This window comes from Haliotis asinina, chromosome 5 (genome assembly GCF_037392515.1).
Source record: "Haliotis asinina isolate JCU_RB_2024 chromosome 5, JCU_Hal_asi_v2, whole genome shotgun sequence".
NCBI classification, from domain to species: Eukaryota; Metazoa; Mollusca; class Gastropoda; order Lepetellida; family Haliotidae; genus Haliotis; species Haliotis asinina.
Window position 1 is genome coordinate 384,649 of NC_090284.1, and position 21,927 is coordinate 406,575.

At 41.2% G+C, this 21,927-nt stretch overlaps 1 protein-coding gene across 1 annotated transcript in view; it reads left to right on the top strand.

The window, feature by feature from the left end:
* Positions 1 to 21,927, top strand: part of LOC137284680 (alpha-L-fucosidase-like) — a 53,003-nt gene that overhangs the window by 20,515 nt on the left and 10,561 nt on the right. The window contains exons 4-6 of the mRNA XM_067816588.1: positions 2,921 to 3,054; positions 3,255 to 3,352; positions 3,821 to 3,953. Coding sequence (XP_067672689.1) covers positions 2,921 to 3,054; positions 3,255 to 3,352; positions 3,821 to 3,953 — 365 coding nt within the window. The remainder of the gene's footprint in view (positions 1 to 2,920; positions 3,055 to 3,254; positions 3,353 to 3,820; positions 3,954 to 21,927) is intronic.

Below are 21,927 nucleotides of genomic sequence, written 5' to 3' on the forward strand. Positions count from 1 at the left end.
GTGTGATGGTAATTGTGATGGTGTAACCAGATGGTGTGACCTGGTGCTGTGTGATGGTAATTGTGATGATGGGACCTGATGGTGTGACCTGGTGCTGTGTGATGGTAATTGTGATGATGGGACCTGATGGTGTGACCTGGTGCTGTGTGATGGTAATTGTGATGATGGGACCTGATGGTGTGACCTGGTGCTGTGTGATGGTAATTGTGATGGTGTAACCAGATGGTGTGACCTGGTGCTGTGTGATGGTAATTGTGATGATGGGACCTGATGGTGTGACCTGGTGCTGTGTGATGGTAATTGTGATGATGGGACCTGAAGGTGTGACCTGGTGCTGTGTGATGGTAATTGTGATGGTGTAACCAGATGGTGTGACCTGGTGCTGTGTGATGGTAATTGTGATGGTGTAACCAGATGGTGTGACCTGGTGCTGTGTGATGGTAATTGTGATGGTGTAACCAGATGGTGTGACCTGGTGCTGTGTGATGGTAATTGTGATGATGGGACCTGATGGTGTGACCTGGTGCTGTGTGATGGTAATTGTGATGGTGTAACCTGGTGCTGTGTGATGGTGACTGTGATGGTGTAACCTTGTGCTGTGTGATGGTAATTGTGATGGTGTGATGGTAATTGTGATGGTGTAACCAGATGGTGTGACCTGGTGCTGTGTGATGGTAATTGTGATGATGGGACCTGATGGTGTGACCTGGTGCTGTGTGATGGTAATTGTGATGATGGGACCTGATGGTGTGACCTGGTGCTGTGTGATGGTAATTGTGATGGTGTGACCTGGTGCTGTGTGATGGTGACTGTGATGGTGTAACCTTGTGCTGTGTGATGGTAATTGTGATGGTGTAACCTGGTGCTGTGTGATGGTGACTGTGATGGTGTAACCTTGTGCTGTGTGATGGTAATTGTGATGGTGTGATGGTAATTGTGATGGTGTAACCAGATGGTGTGACCTGGTGCTGTGTGATGGTAATTGTGATGATGGGACCTGATGGTGTGACCTGGTGCTGTGTGATGGTAATTGTGATGGTGTAACCAGATGGTGTGACCTGGTTCTGTGTGATGGTAATTGTGATGATGGGACCTGATGGTGTGACCTGGTGCTGTGTGATGGTAATTGTGATGGTGTAACCAGATGGTGTGACCTGGTGCTGTGTGATGGTAATTGTGATGGTGTGACCTGGTGCTGTGTGATGGTGACTGTGATGGTGTGATGGTAATTGTGATGGTGTAACCAGATGGTGTGACCTGGTGCTGTGTGATGGTAATTGTGATGGTGTGATGGTAATTGTGATGGTGTAACCAGATGGTGTGACCTGGTGCTGTGTGATGGTAATTGTGATGATGGGACCTGATGGTGTGACCTGGTGCTGTGTGATGGTAATTGTGATGGTGTAACCAGATGGTGTGACCTGGTGCTGTGTGATGGTAATTGTGATGATGGGACCTGATGGTGTGACCTGGTGCTGTGTGATGGTAATTGTGATGATGGGACCTGATGGTGTGACCTGGTGCTGTGTGATGGTAATTGTGATGATGGGACCTGATGGTGTGACCTGGTGCTGTGTGATGGTAATTGTGATGATGGGACCTGATGGTGTGACCTGGTGCTGTGTGATGGTAATTGTGATGATGGGACCTGATGGTGTGACCTGGTGCTGTGTGATGGTAATTGTGATGGTGTAACCAGATGGTGTGACCTGGTGCTGTGTGATGGTAATTGTGATGATGGGACCTGATGGTGTGACCTGGTGCTGTGTGATGGTAATTGTGATGATGGGACCTGATGGTGTGACCTGGTGCTGTGTGATGGTAATTGTGATGATGGGACCTGATGGTGTGACCTGGTGCTGTGTGATGGTAATTGTGATGATGGGACCTGATGGTGTGACCTGGTGCTGTGTGATGGTAATTGTGATGGTGTAACCTGGTGCTGTGTGATGGTGACTGTGATGGTGTAACCTTGTGCTGTGTGATGGTAATTGTGATGGTGTGATGGTAATTGTGATGGTGTAACCAGATGGTGTGACCTGGTGCTGTGTGATGGTAATTGTGATGATGGGACCTGATGGTGTGACCTGGTGCTGTGTGATGGTAATTGTGATGGTGTAACCAGATGGTGTGACCTGGTGCTGTGTGATGGTAATTGTGATGATGGGACCTGATGGTGTGACCTGGTGCTGTGTGATGGTAATTGTGATGATGGGACCTGATGGTGTGACCTGGTGCTGTGTGATGGTAATTGTGATGATGGGACCTGATGGTGTGACCTGGTGCTGTGTGATGGTAATTGTGATGGTGTAACCAGATGGTGTGACCTGGTGCTGTGTGATGGTAATTGTGATGATGGGACCTGATGGTGTGACCTGGTGCTGTGTGATGGTAATTGTGATGATGGGACCTGAAGGTGTGACCTGGTGCTGTGTGATGGTAATTGTGATGGTGTAACCAGATGGTGTGACCTGGTGCTGTGTGATGGTAATTGTGATGGTGTAACCAGATGGTGTGACCTGGTGCTCTGTGATGGTAATTGTGATGGTGTAACCAGATGGTGTGACCTGGTGCTGTGTGATGGTAATTGTGATGATGGGACCTGATGGTGTGACCTGGTGCTGTGTGATGGTAATTGTGATGGTGTAACCTGGTGCTGTGTGATGGTGACTGTGATGGTGTAACCTTGTGCTGTGTGATGGTAATTGTGATGGTGTGATGGTAATTGTGATGGTGTAACCAGATGGTGTGACCTGGTGCTGTGTGATGGTAATTGTGATGATGGGACCTGAAGGTGTGACCTGGTGCTGTGTGATGGTGGTTGTAATGCTGTAACCTGGTGCTGTGTGATGGTAGTTGTGATGCTGTAACCTGGTGCTGTGTGATGGTAATTGTGATGCTGTGACTTGTCTTATGGCAGAGCAAGGCCATGCCGGAGCTGTATGAGCTGGTGAAGACTTACAAGCCGGAAGTGGTTTGGTCTGACGGAGACTGGGAGGCCCCAGACTGGTACTGGAACTCCACTGACTTCCTGGCCTGGCTGTACAATGAGAGGTAAGAGATCACAGATGACGGTTAGGGTACAACAAGAATTGAGAGGTACAGATTATGTTAACATCAAATTTCTTGATTGTGTTCAAGTCATATGTGTGCCCAAAAGGAGAGTACAAAACATCTTTGTCATAAACAGTTCAATCCCTCATTCCTTTTAGCTTAGGAACTAAAGGTAAACACTTCTCCCATTGTTTTGACAGTCCAGTGAAGGACTCTGTGGTAGTCAACGATCGGTGGGGCAGCAACACTCGCTGTAAACATGGGGGATTCTGGAACTGCAATGACAAGTACAACCCAGGTGAGACAAATACAATTTAGGTGAGACACAATATAGGTGTGACAAATACAATATAGGTGAGCCAAATGTAAGTCATAGGAGACAAATACAATATAGGTGAGACAAATACATTATGGATGAGACCGATACATTATAGGTGAAACAAATACATTACAGGTGAGAAATACAATATAGGGGAACCAAATGTGACCCAGATGAGATAAGTACAATATAGATGAGACAAAGACATTATAGGTGAGCCAAATGTGACCCAGATGAGATAAGTACAGACTATTATGAAGCTATTCATGAGTATGAAGCATACCATACATGTGAAATATGCATCATGCTATTTTCTCATGAAATCTCGAAATTGTGACCATCATCATCACCGTCATCATCATCATCAGCAGCAGCAGCAGCAGCATCCTAATATTCCATCCTATAGGTCTTATTAGAAGCATCTGTCACAGTTTGTTTTGTTTCAAGGGAAAAAGGTGTCCCACAAGTGGGAGAACTGCATGAGCATTGACAAAGGATCGTGGGGATTCCGGCGCGACGCTGACATTGCCCAGCTGTACAGCATGGAGGAACTCATCTCACTGCTTGTGGAAACTGTCAGGTTGGTTGTGGGCTTTGTGTGTGTGCTCATCAGTATACTCTGAAGCTAAAGTGACAGTGGTATAGAACTCATTTTATGACACAGAAGTAAAGTATCCTCTTTTATTCAACTAAAAATCCAGTCAATTAAATGTAAATATTTTTAATTTACTACATGTCTTATGCATTTGACATAAAGCTCCGCTAAACAAGATCAGACAGTCGTTGATTCGCCATTCCCATGAATGGCTACCTCATGTGTCAACAAGCGTAAAGGCACGGAAGTGACGTAATCAGTGTACCCATGCACGCACGGGACATAACAAAAAACACTTTCACTTCAAGCGTCCATCTGATTGGACGTGTTGTTGGTTTGCTTGCTAATTACCTATCAGTTTTTATAAACAGAGTTGTTTTCTGTGTTGGTGCCTTCTCTCTTTGAGAGTGCCCACCCAGAAAGGCCCTTTTCAGTGACCCAACTGATATGTTCGTGATCCCTTGCGCACGAAAGTTGCAAGGACCGCTAGACCCTTGCGTCAAGAAACTGCTAGACCCTTGCGTCAAGAAACCGCTAGACCCTTGCGTCACCTCAACCGATTGAGCTACTCAGGACCTACAGATATGAACTCAGTTTTTACAGGTCTATCCTGTGCTATTAACACCGCGATCCTGTGACAGCTCTATGACAACAAGACTCTGTGTATAGCACAAACATTATTGTCTGGTTGGGTCACACAGTGTGCGGTCACGTCGTGCTGAGAGCACAATTAAGACGTGTGTGCCTGTGTAGCTTTTCAGTAATCATGTGCTTTATTCAGAGTAACTTTTTCGATTATAGGGAAAGTGTACCCATATGTTAGTTCTCTTATTGAGAGTAAGAAGAAAGCTACCCTTATATTTATACTATTAACAAGGGATTCAGTCGGGAAATATTCTTTGTAGACCTTTTCTTTAATAACAACAGTCAGTATATAGTCACCATGCCCTAATTCTTTGAGTTTGTTAACAATCAGAGGCTCAATGGCAACCCAAGATATGTTTTCAGCTCGCCACAATTCCATCGTTATACATAGGTGTAAACACATCTCTAATAGGGTGGTGGTGCAGTGGTGGCTTGCAGCCGGCTAGGCAGTGTAGAGACCTCCTCCATTACGTTGATTTCAGCATAGCAGTTTCATGTGTATCTTCTATTATGCCGTTGGTTTTCATGATACACGCCTGTTGAGCTTGTTGTAGCCCCTGTTTTATGTACTTTTTTTTCTCGTCCTTGGTTATAGAATTTCTTTTAACCTTTGACCTAATCTCATTCTTCATTTTGTTGTATTTTTCTAGTTTACCTAAGATCAAACGAAACTCCTCCTCTGAGATTTTATTATCATTGAGTGCAGTGGAAACGTGATCTTCTATTGTGTTTAACTTTGCTACAGCAAGTATTCTAGTTTCATTGTGTTTCTTTGCTTTACGGTTCAATTTGCGGGATACAAATTTAATCACAACCCCAACCATTCCTCCAACTACGCCCGCTATTTCAAGTCCTAACACCAATGGCGCAGCTACGGCTGTTGTCAACAGTCCAACTCCTACTGCTCCTAATCCCATGCTTGCCATAAAGAGGCGACTAACGGGATTGGGTGGTCAGACTCGCTGACTTGGTTGACATATGGAATATTGCTGAGTGCGGCGTAAAACTAAACTCACTCACTCACCCTAATCCCATGCTAGCTGCCATTAGGGTGGTGTCAGCGCCATCTATGTAGTTTAAGGCTCTCTTGTATTTTTTATGTGGTAATGCCCGCATGTTGCGTTCTTGTTCTAGTTGGTGTTTTATTTCGCATATCTGTTTCAGTCGAAATCCGTCTGCACTTCCTTTAATATTTCTTTAATCAAATACGACTGAATACAGCCCTGCTCTGTTTGTCTATAATATAGTTTATAAATTATTTTGTAATTCAAAGTCAGTTAAGTTTTTCATGATATAATTAATGTTTATAAGGTTTACTTTATGGTACAGGTAAATGGGGCGAGATATTAATTTGTGGGTGAGGTTGTATTCTACTGTGATAGACATTATAATGATCCCCATTGATTGTTATTTCAAGGAAAAAGGATGATTTATTTATTATAATTCGACAATGTTTATTCCTATACTGTTCATTAAAAATTATTTCAAGGCCCTCTAAAAGTTTTGTTTTCCCGGTATCTGTGACATATACGTCTATAATTAGAGTTGTATTTTGTTTCATGCTATAAATTATATATAATAATAACATGCATCACCCTAAAAACGACAACATAAACGCCTCTGACTTCACACACATGAAAAAAATTGTGGTGTCCTGTGGGGACGCCCCACACCCCTGTGGACAGCTGGTTGGGGGGTATGGGGGTCTCCCCCATTTTAGAGCCTGATTCATAGATGTGTTTGAACATTATGGGTTTTCTGTCACGAACGTGAAAACAGTACACGCATGGTTTAACAACCCGATGCAGTTCTGGCAGAATCAATTCAATTTCGCAGTGTGGTGCGCGACGACTGGATGCAGCTTGACGTTGACAGACACTAGACGGGATGAACTGAGTAAATCTGTGCTTACATTTCACGTGTACTGCCATAACAGACGTATTCTCAAAGAAATGGCACCCGTGGCGAGCCACCTCCTCGTGGTGGGTGCTGGGTAACACCAAGAGCTCGCCGACATCCCCGTAGTGGACCCGGGGGGATATTTGGTCCACCAACCCGTTTGCCATGGGTTGCAGCCCTGTGTCTGCGGAGGAGGGGATCCTGGTGGTTGAGGGCAATAGGAGCTTGCAACTGTGTTCCTGTTGCTCAATACACCTCTTCGGCCCTGACTTCGCCTAGACGGGTGGTCGAATAGGCCCGGTTCGACCAATCGGATGGTCATGCCAAGCCCTGTGCATGGGGCATTATTATATTTATCAATGCACATATATCATTTGGAATCGTTGTAAATTTGGACTTGGCTTTATAATCTAAAACATTTTGAATTTGAAGTATGTTGTTCTGTAATTTGCCTAGAGTCCTATGCCAGAAGGCGGTGGCTCATGGGCCAATCTGGTAGAATTATTAATCTCTTAATTCTTCTGCTGGAGTATATCATCCGGGTATCCTTGGTGCTGCAAGCTGGAGGCCCTCTTGCTTTAGCATTGTCCTTGTGATACTCGGATGATGAACCATATGACACCAATCATGGCTTATGAAATACCCCCCAAAAAAACCAAACATCCACTTGAAATTGATCCCGTTGATACTTCTCATAGACCGTCTCTATCGATTGAGTATTGGCCACGTTTCCTCGTTATTGAGACTCCGGACAAGACACCATTGAACCCTTTCGCAGTATCTAAGGGCATTCAAGGTATTGCTGGGGATGTTAAGAACATTAGACGCTTGCGTTCGGGTGCATTGCTAATAGAGTGTGGCAAGAAACAGCAGACAACCAATCTGATGAACATTGAATCTTTTGTGGGCATTCCGGTCACGGTCTCTGCTCACAAGACCTTGAACACAAGTAAAGGTATCGTCAGAGATCGTGATCGGTTGTTTGCTGACATGTCCGAGCTTGATATAGCATGCGAAATGAAGGATCAAGGTGTGCTGTATGTGAAGCGCTTTTCCACCCGAAAAAACAATGAAACAATCCAAACAAAAACCTATCTGTTTTCTTTTTCATTGCCGAATGCTCCCAAATCAGTAAAGGCGGGTTACTGCAATATCCAAGTTGAAACCTACATCCCCAACCCGCTCAGGTGTTTTAAATGTCAGAAATATGGACACGGTGTATCTACCTGCACATTGTCTGTTGTGTGTGCTCACTGTGGTGAGAAGACACACACAACAGAAGATTGTGACAGTTACTTTAAAAAATGCACTAACTGCTCTGGCGACCATTCATCTTCGTCAAAACAGTGTCCAATATGGAAAGAGCAAATGGCGATTAACAAAATAAAGTTCACCCAAAATATCTCTTTTTCTGAGGCAAAGAAACTGGTGAAGAGATCTGACCTTCTAGAAAGTTATGCTACATTAGCAAAATCATCATCTGAATCCAGCTCTAAAATAACAAAATCATCCACAGGATGCCAAACTACCTTGACATGGGTCAGTTCCGACTCCCCACAGGTTTTATACCCTGCTATATCATCCCAGACTGAGGAATCACTTCCTACTACATCAAAGTCCTCTGATCATAAGTCATCTTCACAGTCACGCTCTGAGTCTCATTCAACAGCTGATAGACAACAAATTGTTAAAACTAAACCCAAACCTAAGTCTGATGCTTCAAAACAACAAAGTGGCAGAGCTCCTAAGGGGTCACAAAATAAAATTCAATTGTTTAATAAATATGGGTCTCTTGAAGATATGGACGTTTCTGAAAATGTCCATTCTAGGGCACATAGCTTGTCGCCCTCCAAAAGAGTGCGGGGTAGATCCCCCCAAAATCCCCCCAAAAGATAGTTTATTCCAATAATATTGTACAATGGAACTGCAGAGGATTGAGGACTAATTTACATGAATTACAGCTATTAGTCCAAGATTTCACACCTTCAGCGTTATGTCTCCAAGAGACATATTTAAAACAAACAGATGCATTTGACCTTCGTCAATTTAATGCATATCATTGTTTTTCACCTCTGGGTGGTAGGGCCACTGGCGGATCATCCATTCTAGTCAAACAAAACGTTATTCAAAGCCCTGTTTCACTTAATGCTAATATGCAGGCTGTTGCAGTGAGAATTATTTTACATGTAGCGTTTACGCTATGCTCTCTTTATATTTCACCATCTTCGGCTTTTGCCAAAACCGATCTTCAAGCTCTATACGACCAACTCCCGAAGCCCTGTATTATAATGGGAGATTTAAATGGCCACAACCCACTCTGGGGTAGTGTAAATACAAACACTAGAGGTAAATTGTTGGAGGACTTTTGATCTGACAATGATTTATGTATTTATAATGATGGTTCCAACACATATTTACACCCTGGTACAGGGACTTATTCTGCTCTCGACTTGTCACTTACAAATTCAGAAATATTAAATGAATTCGAATGGTCAGTCCACGATGTCCTCTGTGGAAGTGACCATTTTCCTACTATATTAAAAGCTATAACGCCATCTGATGTTCCTCCATCATCAAGGCGGAATTTTACAAAGGCTAACTGGACTTTATATGAAACACTGTGTGCTGAAAAACTTAAACCCGAAATTTTTATTGACGTTCCTGATGCTATTAAATGTTTTATTGATGAACTGAATTCCATAGCTGATGAGTGTATACCAAATTCCTCTGTAGTTCCACACATAAGAAAACCATGGTTCAAGGATGAGTGCAAACAAGCTAGGAAGGCAAGGAAAAAGGCAGAACATTATTTCCGTCGCCATCCTATGGTACATAATTTAAATAAATTTAAAATTGTAAATGCTAAAGCGCGGCGTACTTTTAAACAAAACAAACGCCAATCTTGGCAAAATTATGTGTCCAAAATAAATTCTCGGACACCCATGTCCAAGGTATGGAACATGGTCCAGAAAATCAAAGGTAAAGGTACTAAATCTACTGTCCATCATCTCAAACATGGAGATCAATTGCTTACTGATAAATCAGATATTGCTAATAAACTAGGTGAAACCCTTGCTAAACACTCTTCCTCTTCAAATTATGTACCAAAATTCCAGCAATATCAAAAACAAGAAGAAAAGAAAACTATTAATTTCAATTCTGATAATGGGGAAGATTATAATGAAACGTTTTCTATTCATGAACTCCATACTGCTCTTGATCAAGCTCATGACACTGCTACTGGAGCTGATAACATACATTATCATTTTTTTTTAATGATATTTGGACATCGGGTAACTTTCCTCCCTCATGGCGTGACGCCATAGTAGTACCCATACCTAAACCTGGACGTGATCATACGGATCCATCCAATTATCGTCCGATTTCATTAACTAGCTGTGTTTGCAAGACCATGGAACGCATGATAATAATCGACTAGTTTGGTACTTGGAAACAAATAACCTTATAACTGATATACAGTGTGGTTTCCGTAAAAACAGAAGTGCTGTCGATCACTTAGTGCGTTTAGAATCATTTGTTAAAAATGCACTAATTAATAAACAACATGCTGTGTCTATCTTTTTTGATCTAGAAAAAGCATGTGACACAACCTGGAAATATGGTATTTTAAGAGACCTACATGACTACGGCTTGCGAGGTCGTTTACCTCAATTTATAGCAAATTTTTTAAATGACAGACAGTTTCAAGTTCGAGTGGGTTCTACCCTGTCTGATCATTACAATCATGATCAGGGTGTTCCACAAGGCAGTATTTTGTCTGTCACACTTTTTAGCATAAAGATAAACAGTTTATCAAAAGTTTTAAACGATTCAATTGATGGATCGTTATTTGTGGATGATTTTAATATTTCTTGTCGTGGGAAAAATATGCATACTATTGAACGACAACTGCAGTTGTGTTTAAACAAAATAAATAAATGGTGTCTTGAAAACGGCTTTAAATTTTCTAAATCCAAAACGAACTGTATACATTTTTGCAGAAAATATAAACCACATAAGGACCCTGAACTATCTCTAGATGGCACTCCCATCAAAGTTGTAAAGGAGGCCAAGTTCTTGGGCCTAATCTTTGACTCCCATTTAACATTTCTGCCTCATATCAAGTCCCTTAAAACTAAATGCTTGAAGGCTCTTGACTTGTTGAAAGTTGTTTCCAACTCAAAGTGGGGAGGGGATCAAGTAACCCTCTTACACCTGTATCGATCACTCATACGTTCGAAACTCGATTATGGTTCCATCGTATATGGTGGAGCCTGCAACAGCAACCTTAAACTTCTTGATTCTGTCCACCATCAAGGCTTAAGACTTTGCCTTGGGTCTTTCAGAACTTCACCTATTGATAGTCTCTACGTTGAGGCCGATGAACCATCTCTTACTCAACGTCGTATAAAATTGTCTTTACAATACATTACTAAATTATATTCTGATGACTCTAACCCTGCCTATAACTGTGTGTTCAATCCCCTTTATGAGAATTTGTATAACAAAAAGTCTTCTCTTGTTCCACCTCTTGGGCACAGAATTAAACCATTTATTTCTTCTGCCGGTATTGAGCTGGAAAGTATATCGCCTTCCCGTCTTCTTTCTTCTCCTCCTTGGCAGTTGGTTAGGCCACAAGTTGACCTAACATTAACATTTTTTAAAAAATCAGAAACAAATGACTTACAATATAAACAAGAATATCATCAATTAAAGCATAAATATAGCAATGACAAACCCTTATTTACAGATGGGTCCAAGGACGGTGGCGCAGTGGCTTGTGCCACTGTCATTGGATCCAGAACAATATCTTCTAGATTACCAGATAATAGTTCTATTTTTACAGCTGAAGCTAACGCCATATTAACAGCTCTCAAATATATTCAAAGACACCCGAAACGTAAACAATATATAATCTATTCCGATTCTCTTTCTTGCCTTCAGGCTATTAAAAATATTTCTTGCAAACATCCACTTTTAATAGAAATTATTGAATTGTATAATGATCTTGCTACTGGCCAATACGACATCGTCTTTTGTTGGTTACCCAGCCATGTAGGCATTTCTGGTAACACACTGGCTGACCTTGCTGCTAAAGCAGCACTCAACAAATCTGTGACACCACTTCTTATTCTTTATAGTGATTACAAAGCCACCATTAGATCTTATATCCGTGATCTGATGCAAAAGAAGTGGGACACCCAATTGGGTATCAATAAATTACATGAGACAAAACCTTACATTGGTTATACCCACTTGGATTGTCAGTCCAGATTTGAAGAGGTTATTTTGCGACGATGTCGTGTTGGCCACACTAGATACACTCATGTGTACTTGTTAAAAGGTGAAGATCCTCCATTTTGTATCCCTTGTGATGAGGGAGTCACGGTCAAGCATATTCTGCTTGACTGTGTTGAATTCTATATCACAAGGGATAAGTATTTTACAGTTAAAACAATTAAGGATCTTTTTACCAGCATTAATTCTCATTTAATTATAGGTGTTTTAAAAGAAATTGATTTTTTGGTTGAATTTTGAATAATATGTTTCTGTAAATAGATGTATTTTAATGACTGGTAGTTTGAATTAGTAACTTGAATTGTTGGTGGCTGTACCCTCAAAGGGGGTTGAAGTATTGTAAAATTATTGTCCTCCTGAGAGGGTACGTAAGTCCACAAACATACAAAGTAAATTCTAAATTTCCACGTTTTTAATGGTAGTATAAGTGTATTTTTATTGTATGGCTAGATTTCCGAAATTGCTGACGGCTGAGGGGATGATGTAAATCCAGCTGGGGTCCATGCAGGTAGCAAAAGTGCTGTAAGTCCCCATGGTCCCTAGTATGGTGATCTACCTTCAGTTGTTGGCAATCTATAGCCCGGTTTTATATTGTATTGTCCTCTATAGATAAATTGTTTTAGGCATAGCTACTAGTTTTACATTCATTTCTGTGATGTTCTAGTTGTTTTACTGTCCTTCGACGACTGATTGTTATAATACTCATATATTCCATTTTAATGTTCCGTTCCCGTCACGATATGGCTGAAATATTGCCGATGTGACATTAAATTTTAACTCACTCACTCACTCACTCAAAGAAATAAAAGCTCCAGTACCTCAGGATAAGGTATGGAATGCAATAAACAATACGTGTGATAGACGGGCATACGAACGAGTTTGTAATGAATTCGGTGTTGATCCGAATACGGACTGGCGTTTGCCAGGACCGAACCATGGATTAGGAATTCCTATCATTCACAATCAGTCTCTAGCGGAAGCCAGCTTCGATGTGGTTAAAAAATGGGGATATAAATCATATCACAACTTTAAAACCAACGACCGTTACTTGGCTTTTGACGACAGCAAGGATTACCGCTTTTGGAGGTTCAAGCAGGGGCCAGGTAATGATTGGAAAAAATCCATGCTGGATACATCAAAAGGATACACTCACGCTGGTATTAATTATTTAAACGATTCGATTAGAACGTATGTGTGGGCTATTCTTGGCACAGACGCGTTCCATTATCATAGGTAGCGGAACCGCTTTTGACGCGCAGAAACAATTTGTGGTTAACATTGAGGATGCTATTGCATCACCGGTAGATCTGCCTAGCACTATAAAACGATACCAGGACACCTTACAATATGCCAGGTCAAAGGCTGACTACGTGTTTGGTGTGGGATTTTACATGGCTCCTAGCGACATATGCCTGAGAATCAATAAAATAACTGGCTACAACAATGAAATAATCATCGCTACAGCAGATGAAAAATTGGGTGTTAATGCTGAAATAAATGTCTCCCACATACCACCCACACATACTCGTGAAACGGGTATAGTGCAACCACCCCCAGAGCCAAGGGGTCCTGCGGACTTCCAACTGCAAGTCATGGGGGTATCCCCCATTGTACAGGTGGCCAACCAGCAGCAATTTGATTATAAAACAGCGCTGGCTGTCTGAGGTGTTGCAGTCGGCTTGTGTCTTATATGGTTTAAAATTCCATTGTGGGGGTGTGCGGATACCCCCCACCTTATTTGGTTAAGACCCTTTTTGCAGCAACATATACTACTCCAGCCATGGCGACGATGAATGCCCACAGATTTTGACTGAGCCATGTGGCAGTTTTACTAACCGTGCTAAGCAGCCATGATACGATACTTCCTATGATTCCGGGTAGGGCTTCTGCAGCCTTACCAGCGAGTTTAGCCAGGGCTTACCCAAGCGATTTCAGATGTTTTTTAATCCAGTCTCTGACATCATTGACCTGCGGTCGGCTAGGGGTCCCACTTGGGGCTCCCCCTCCTGTAAGTGATACGACTAGAGACAATATAATGAAGCCTAATGCTGTCAGAACACTGGCAATGGTGATGCCTTGCTCACGGAACAATATTCGTATTTTGTTGGCTAAGTTTGTATCCTCGTTCAGTATTCTATCTATTGTTTCCTGTATGCGGCTGATATGAGTTTGAAGCTGTTCACGATTCGAGGATTCCAATCGCATGTGTCTCTCGTCTTTTAAATTGCTAATTCATTCCGTGATACGATGCTTCATGTCGTCATCTTCCATTTCACCGAGTTTGACTTTTTCTCGAGCGTTTTTCTCAGTTTTTCAACGCTCTCTGGCGCTTCTGTAGCACCAGTGGGGGTATCCCCCGCCCCCCCAAGTTCAGATAGTAAGGTTTGCAGATCTTGAACACCTTTGGGGGGTATTGGGGGGTCCCCCATTTGGGGTTTTGCACCACCATAATTATGCATGTTTTGTTTTTCACGGATAAAATCAGTACCATAACGACTGGGTAGAGTTGACAAGGCAAGTGGTTTTCTAGTGCGACTGTGGAATAGGTCAACACCCAGGTTATCCCTAAGACATAGAGTGCCACTTTCATCTATGGTAAAGTTCAGATAGTCTCGGTACATAGGATCGATGTAGTTTTTATCATTTTTTAATTCTTCGTAATAATCGTCTACTGCTGTTTCTAACATTGAGGCTCTTGCTTGGGAACCAATAAATGAAGTATCTTCAAGTGGGATGTCCCACCACTCCGCAGGACCAAAATCATCCATCTCAAAATCACCCATAGTTTTAAAATTATATTATATTATCATAATAATATGTAATGTCGTACGGTAGAAAGCTAAATCCTTTTCGAAGATTGAGAAAACCGCTAGGTGTCAAAGCTGTGTGTCAGTCGGTTACTAATACGAACAACCCAAGCACGATAGACCAAAACCAAACACTGTTGGTTCGATTCCCAAACTTGGGTGAGAACGACGTCATAGTACTGGGTACGGCACAATTGGCCTGTAATATCAAGTTGACTGCAACTGGTGATGATAGTATAAGACCCAGCCTTGTGAATAATGTGGGCCGTGCTATAGTCAAGAAGACCACCATAAAAATTAGTGGTAATGAGGTGCTTAGTATAGACGACAGCGATATATATATGACTGTTACACAGACTTGCGGAAAAGTGAGAAAGAAAGAGAAAACAGTGTATACCAGGGTCTTAGCAACAAAAAGGCGAATATGTTACGTGCTGGGGGCAAAAGCTATCGCTGAAGCATACGGGAATAGGTTTTGTATCTCGCTTGACTTTGAGTTGCTAACCTCACACACGCCGTTTTACCAAGCCGTATTGGGTGACAGGTTGGAATACGAACTCACATTCAATGAATACTACAAAGTTGTGTATTTGGTACTCAATTAACAAGTTCTTACGAGATTGAAAACATCTCGTTAGAGTTCAATATGGTGACTAGTCTGGAGCTTGCCAGGCAGATTTGAAGTCATTACTCTGGAAAATTGACCATCCTCTATGATACGATACTACGACATAGAATAAAAAAATGTGACAAAAGCGACACCATTTGGAATATCAATTTGAACATACCGGCACGATCGATGAAAGGAATATTGATCATACCCGTGGAGGATTACATCCCAAACGATAGAGACAGCGAGAAATTCTTCAACCCAGAAATCACCATAGTAGAAGTGACCATAGTGGGAGTGCCTAATCAGTTATTTAGCCGTGGAATGAGGCTGCACCAGCAGTGGGATGAAATAAAGAAGCTGACAGCTATCAAACGAAACTCAATAGTCGACAGCGTGGTCAGCGACCTGGAACTATATTCCGTGAGTGTTCGGGAGTACTTAAATAGAAAGTATGCGTTATAGTATGCCGCATCGAAAATAGAAGCGAGGACATAACCATTCAAATAACAAAGAAGGCCCAAAGTGCTGGGGGGTTGAAATTTTATATATATGTAATTATGGATGCACAACATAATAAAGACAATGGGAGATTCGTGCAAGCCATCCATTAGTGGGGTTCCCCCACACACCCCAGCTGACTGCAAGTCCCTGTCGGTCAGGCAATTTTGTAACCCCAGGGGTGTGGGACCCCCCACTCTCTACCATAGTGCACATTGCGCTATTATATGCGGGCAGACAAATTGTGGTAAGACTGTTTTTGTATTGGATTTGTTGGAAGGATATTATAGGGAAGTATTTGATAAAATCGTTATATTATGCCCTACTATAAACATGAATAAAACGTACAAGAAAGAGCTTGGGTTATGACGGACCCAGATGTATATAGAGTCGTCCCGAGTATTTAAAATGTTTTCACAATTGTTTTAAAGGAATACCGACTTTATTCATCCAGGATGATTGTAGCGCTAACAGAGAAATAACAAAGAAGAGAGACATGCTGTCTTATTGAGCCTTCTCTGGCCGACACGTGAATCTCAGCATATGGGTATTTACACAAAAATTCAACTCTGTCTTGAAAGATTTGAGGGAGCAGACGCATTGCGCGGCAATTTGTTTCACTGCAAGGACAGGGATTCGTTCGAGGAGTGTTTGAGAGAGAATGATGTGATGAGCAAAATGGAACGAGAATGGGTTAAAAAACAGCTTGCAGAAACTAAGCACGCCAAGCTCGTGTTAAAAACCGACCACCCAGTGGAGTGGTGGATGGTGGGTCCTGTGGAGACCTGCAGTCGGCTTAGTAAATCTTAGTAATGTTTTAGTAATTTTTAGTAATAGTTTAGTAAATATTAGTAATGACCTGCGTAACTGCAAGTCTTTTTGAAGTTATCCTCTATGTGTTTAGCGTATTTTGCTTATTATTTTTTAAAAATAAAAACTAGAGTATTATATTATGAAATGGAGGCAGATGAATTACTAGAGCAGTTGTTGGTTCCAGAGAAACAAAAGGATAACAAGCAGCGTGTTAGACTGATAACGCTGGTAGTGGGTGGTAAGGGAAAGCAATATTTAGGCGACAACATAACTGCTGATAAGATTCAGAAAATGTCGGACAAGGAAATCAATAAATCATACGCTAGGTACGAGGCACAACTTGGGGCCGAGATGACAAAAGTCATAGGTTCTACTATTACCCAGATTTACACCAGCATAGTGTCGCACTTTTTACTCATCCCACCCATCTCTATTTACGGGAGGACTTAGAGACCCATTTGTCGATAATGCCTTGGGTTATATAAGTTGTGCTCTGTACCACAAATAATAGTAATAGTAATATACAAAATGGATGCTGCCCAAATGATAAACAAAGTGGACAGCCATGCGATGGACAGCTCGGTGGACAGCCAAGTGGAGACACCCCAAGTGGGGAGACCCCACACCACTGTGGAGGACAGCCGAGTGGGGACACCCCACACCCCAGTCGACCGTAGGTCACCGCATGTCATGCAAGTTACCAAGCAGTAGAACCCCAAAAGAGTTGAAGCCGCCAGAAAAAAGGCCTAAGCAAGGCATAATAAACATAACAATTACATGTTGGGGTACCCCCAAAGCCCAAGTATATGGATAGCCGTAGGTGGTGTAGTAGCCACTGCTGCTCTTTCATTATACAGGTGGTGGGGTAAGCCCCACACCCCTGAGCAGCCAGGTGGGGCTCCCTCCACACCATAGGTCACTGCGAGTCCCCCCACTGCATGTCCCCCATAGATCCGCATATTATGTAATTAAAATTATAAAGGACAAGGTATGATAGAGGCCCTTATTGGCCCACAACATGTCATGATTATCAAAATTTTACAACATGATAATTTTAGCATAAAAAGGGCTAAATTAATTGTTGAGGTTACCTCCAATTGTATTTTTATGTTTTTAGTGTTGTTAGTTTTCCTCTTTGAAGACCTCAAAGTTAACATATTTTACAATATCTTCTAGAAACCTACATTTTCTGATTTTCAGAGTGATAGAAAAGTATGAGCAAAAGCGTGACCCATCCCAATTTTTTCACCACTTATGAAGAGAGTAGATTAGAATGCACACCTAAAAAATTGTGGTGGGTCACGCTTTTGCTCACATCAAAATCTTTAAAAAAGTACATTTTTTCAGTTTATGAAATTGCCCCATACAACATCTCAAACAATAAACATTGACATAAAATAACATCTTTAAAAACAATCCATCACATTTACGTATCTGTGCCACGGTACATTATATTTTAAATGGTTTTGTGCTCTAAAATACACATATCAAACATCTTTATTAAAATTTTTAATATCATAAGGCACTCTCAAGGCTGATTTATGAGAGGCAAACGTTGGTTTTTGGTTCTTGGTCCAAGATGTCTGAATATTTTCAAAATATGATCAAGCAGCATTGTAAAGGTGAGAATCTTTGTTATTATGTCAGAATTTGATCATTGTCTTTCTGTCATCTATTTATTGAACACCTTTGAGTCACCTGTCACTGTCAAAATAACACTGTCATTCAACAGGATTGCCATGTATAAACCTATGCATTTTCCAAGACCTTATGCACCTTGATGTTTCCAATAGTCCAGCGGGTAATGGCATGATTTGTATGCAATTGTGCATTTTCATGTTACAAGTGACCTATTAGATTTCATTTAACCAAAATGACTACAGTTAACTGTATGAAAAGGATTTTTTTAGCTAGAATAAGAACATTGTATCAAGGTCTGGCAGATGATGAACACAAACAGACATCAAGTCATACATAGTTGTAAAGTGTAATTATATAAGCTTAAATTCACATTGTGAGGTAAAGGGATATGTGGACTAATGGTTGCAATAGTGGATTATTGATTTTTTTTTGTTATCAGACATGCAGGTTCAAATCCATGTAACTTTTCTTTCTTTTTTTTCAAAGTTGGTTTATCCAGTCTACAATGTTTATCTAAACTGTTTCACATCAAATCCAAATATTGTAATTTTTTCCTGCAGTTTGGTAATCTATGTACATTGTTGAAACAAACTTTAATTAACATCATGTAAATTTTTTATTAAGACACTGACCATTCACCTTTTCAAGTCAGTCTAGTTGCCTTTGTTCCCAATATTTTAAAATTCATATTTTATATATTTTGATCTACTTTAGGTTTATACACTCTTGAATACTGCAGTTCTTGACAGTGAATCAGAAACTAAGATTGATGACTGTGTGAATGAAGAGTAATAGTGGATGTTTTGTATCTTTAAAGTGGATAAGTTGTGACTAATTACTCTGTGAAGTCTTTTGAATACTGACTTTAACACTTGCATGGTGTTAATATGAACCTTTGCTGACAATGAAATTGCACCCGAAATGGGCCCCTTTGAGGTCAAGATCTGTGATTTTTAGTGCAACATGATTGGTTATTGTAAAAACATATGATGATTGAGCTGTTAACTGTGTATTTGCTAAAACTGGTTGTAAATGCTTACTAGTTAAAATGAAGCTGTGCCCAAAATGTAGCTTCACCCAAAACAGGCCCCTGTGATTCTTAGTACAACATGATTGGTTATCATGCTTACATGTTGTAAAATTGACCCATGGATTACATTTGCGAAGAATGCTGTGAATAATGACTGAGTTTTGGGGACACAATTGGCAAGCAATTGACTTAACAATGTTTTGCAACCCTAATTGGGCCCCTTGAGGTTAAAACATTATTACTGACATTGACGTGTTTTCCAGCATGAGTACCTGTCGTAAAACTGCTGTAATTTGTATGTAAATAAGATGACAGATGTAAATAAGTCATTATGGCACAGTGATATTTCAGACTCCTTGTTACTTTTCATGGGAACAAAAAACCCATTTTGGGCCCCTCTGCAGTGAAATTACACCTCAGATCATGTAAAATGTAGCATTTTTGTGCAAAGCTAACTTGTCTCTAAACGAATAACATGTTTTCAGCCAATTCTGTTAGTGGGCCAAAAACCACCCTTATCATACCTTGTCCTTTCCATTAATATGTTATGTCTGAGGGAAAACATTCATTAACGACGCCTACCACGCATTAGTGGTTTCTGCATTAGCAGTGGTGTACGCTCGGGTGACTAAAATGATTATAAAACAACCGACTATAAAGCTCGACTTTGACATGCAATACATGTTTTTGCTTACTATGAATATTGGTATGGCGATGGCCACCAAGTATGTCGTGGTAAAATAAGGTATTATACCTGAAAATATTTTAAAGTAATATATATGATAGCAATGATGGTTGGTGGGGATCTCGTGAATGTACTAGCATTTTCCGGGAGTAATTCCCTGTTTTCACAATTGAGAGAGTCAAATGCGATTGAGATAGAATTGGAGAGAAAGCGGCATAATATAGCCGTTGAGAAACTACAGGCCATGCAAGCTGAATATGCTAAGAGGCATTTGAATAGACTAGGTTTTATCAATAATCAACTCCTGCGTGAAAATCATGCCGTTAAAACAGACGTATTAACGGGTAAGAAACTGGAACCATTAAATGAACCAACCATGACACAGTATTACACTCATCAGAAAATCAGAAAGATCGCGAATTGATCTTCATCATATTCGGTTTAGCGGCGACAGTGTTAATCGTGAAACAATTAGACTAATCACACACATATAATATTACAAAATGAGACACGCTTGCAACTGGGTACTTATGGGGAAAACGAACATTTGTGGTAAAATGAGCAACAGCCAGGGTTATTGTTCTCATCATCGTATGATAGCGTCAACTACACTTGTTCAGTGTGTGGTATAGGGGTGAAAGGCCATTATTGTTTATGTAAAGAACATGGCGCAGATAGAAAGCGGTTTCAGCTTATTTATGAGAAGAAAAAGGATTACATCAAAGAACGCAAGCGCCTGTTAAAGATCAAGGTGGGGTGACATTGGTATGATTTGTAATTCCTCACACACGAAACCTCTAGTCGGCCCCTTTCACAAGGAAATATAGATTAGGCTCCCCGACTTTGACATCCACTCGATCAATATTATTTTCATAGACCAGACAGGATCTGTCGCACGTTTACGGATGTCTCCCTCGTATTCACCAGGTTCATATAAATATCTAACGAGTGCGCGATCTGGTATCATTTTTGTCCTGTGGACAGCTGAGAGGGTGCTCCAGACAGAGATACAACAAATTTCATACGTATTGTGTCTACAGGTCTTTTATCAAGTAACCTAGTTGTTTCACGATTCATTGAGTCAACCACACGAGGAAGTCATACTACCCATTCTCTATTAATGGGGGAAGGATCCATATCCCCAGCCGACCGCAGGTCTTGTGTGTATTGGTGCGCAAGCAAACATTCGGCTAAGGAGCGATTGAATCTCTAGACTATGGCTGCACTTCTATGTTCACCGGCTGCACCACACCTTATCTCTACATTGTGTTTGGTAAACAGTTGTGTCACAACACTCATGAATTCACGACCTGGGTCAACTTGCAACATTGACGGCGACGTCAGCTGACTGCGTTTATATATACGTTCAAATGCACATGCTACTTGTGCCGCATCCTTGGCTGTCAAGGGTTCGGCTTCCTTTCGAATTTTCTCGTGGCTATATATTTTGGTGGTGGTAAGTATACTTGCCATATAGCTTGTTTCTTAAACCAGGCTTTAGCCTTACCTTCCAAGACACGTGTGGCTTTAGCTAATTTTTTTATAGCGTCTGCCCCTTTCCAGTATCCACGTGGACTGTAGTATATTCTCTCCATTATATGTTACTTACTTAAATATCTTTATAGACCTGCAGTCGGCTAGGGTGTAAGGGGGGTTACCCCCATATGGCCGTAGGCATAGGTATTGACAACGTCCGCGGCTTTCCAGTGTTTTGTGTCCAGCGGTGATAGAGATGTCTTGTTTAATATCAACCCGTATATCTTACACCCATCACTACAGAGTATGTTCATTTGGTGTTTGAACGTTTTTTTCTCGAATAGGGCCTGTTTGTAGAGGGCGTGCTTGATATGTCTTTTCACCACATTCTTTTTTGCACCCTTAGCCTTTCTTATTTCAGCGTCGTCTGCTTTCTTGATAGAATACATCTTAGGTCTCAACCCCAGGTATTCAGCGATTGGTGTCCCAGCACATTTGTCCTTCATTTTTCCAAGGACCTTTTTATAGACTTGACTGTGCATAGGGTGGTCTCT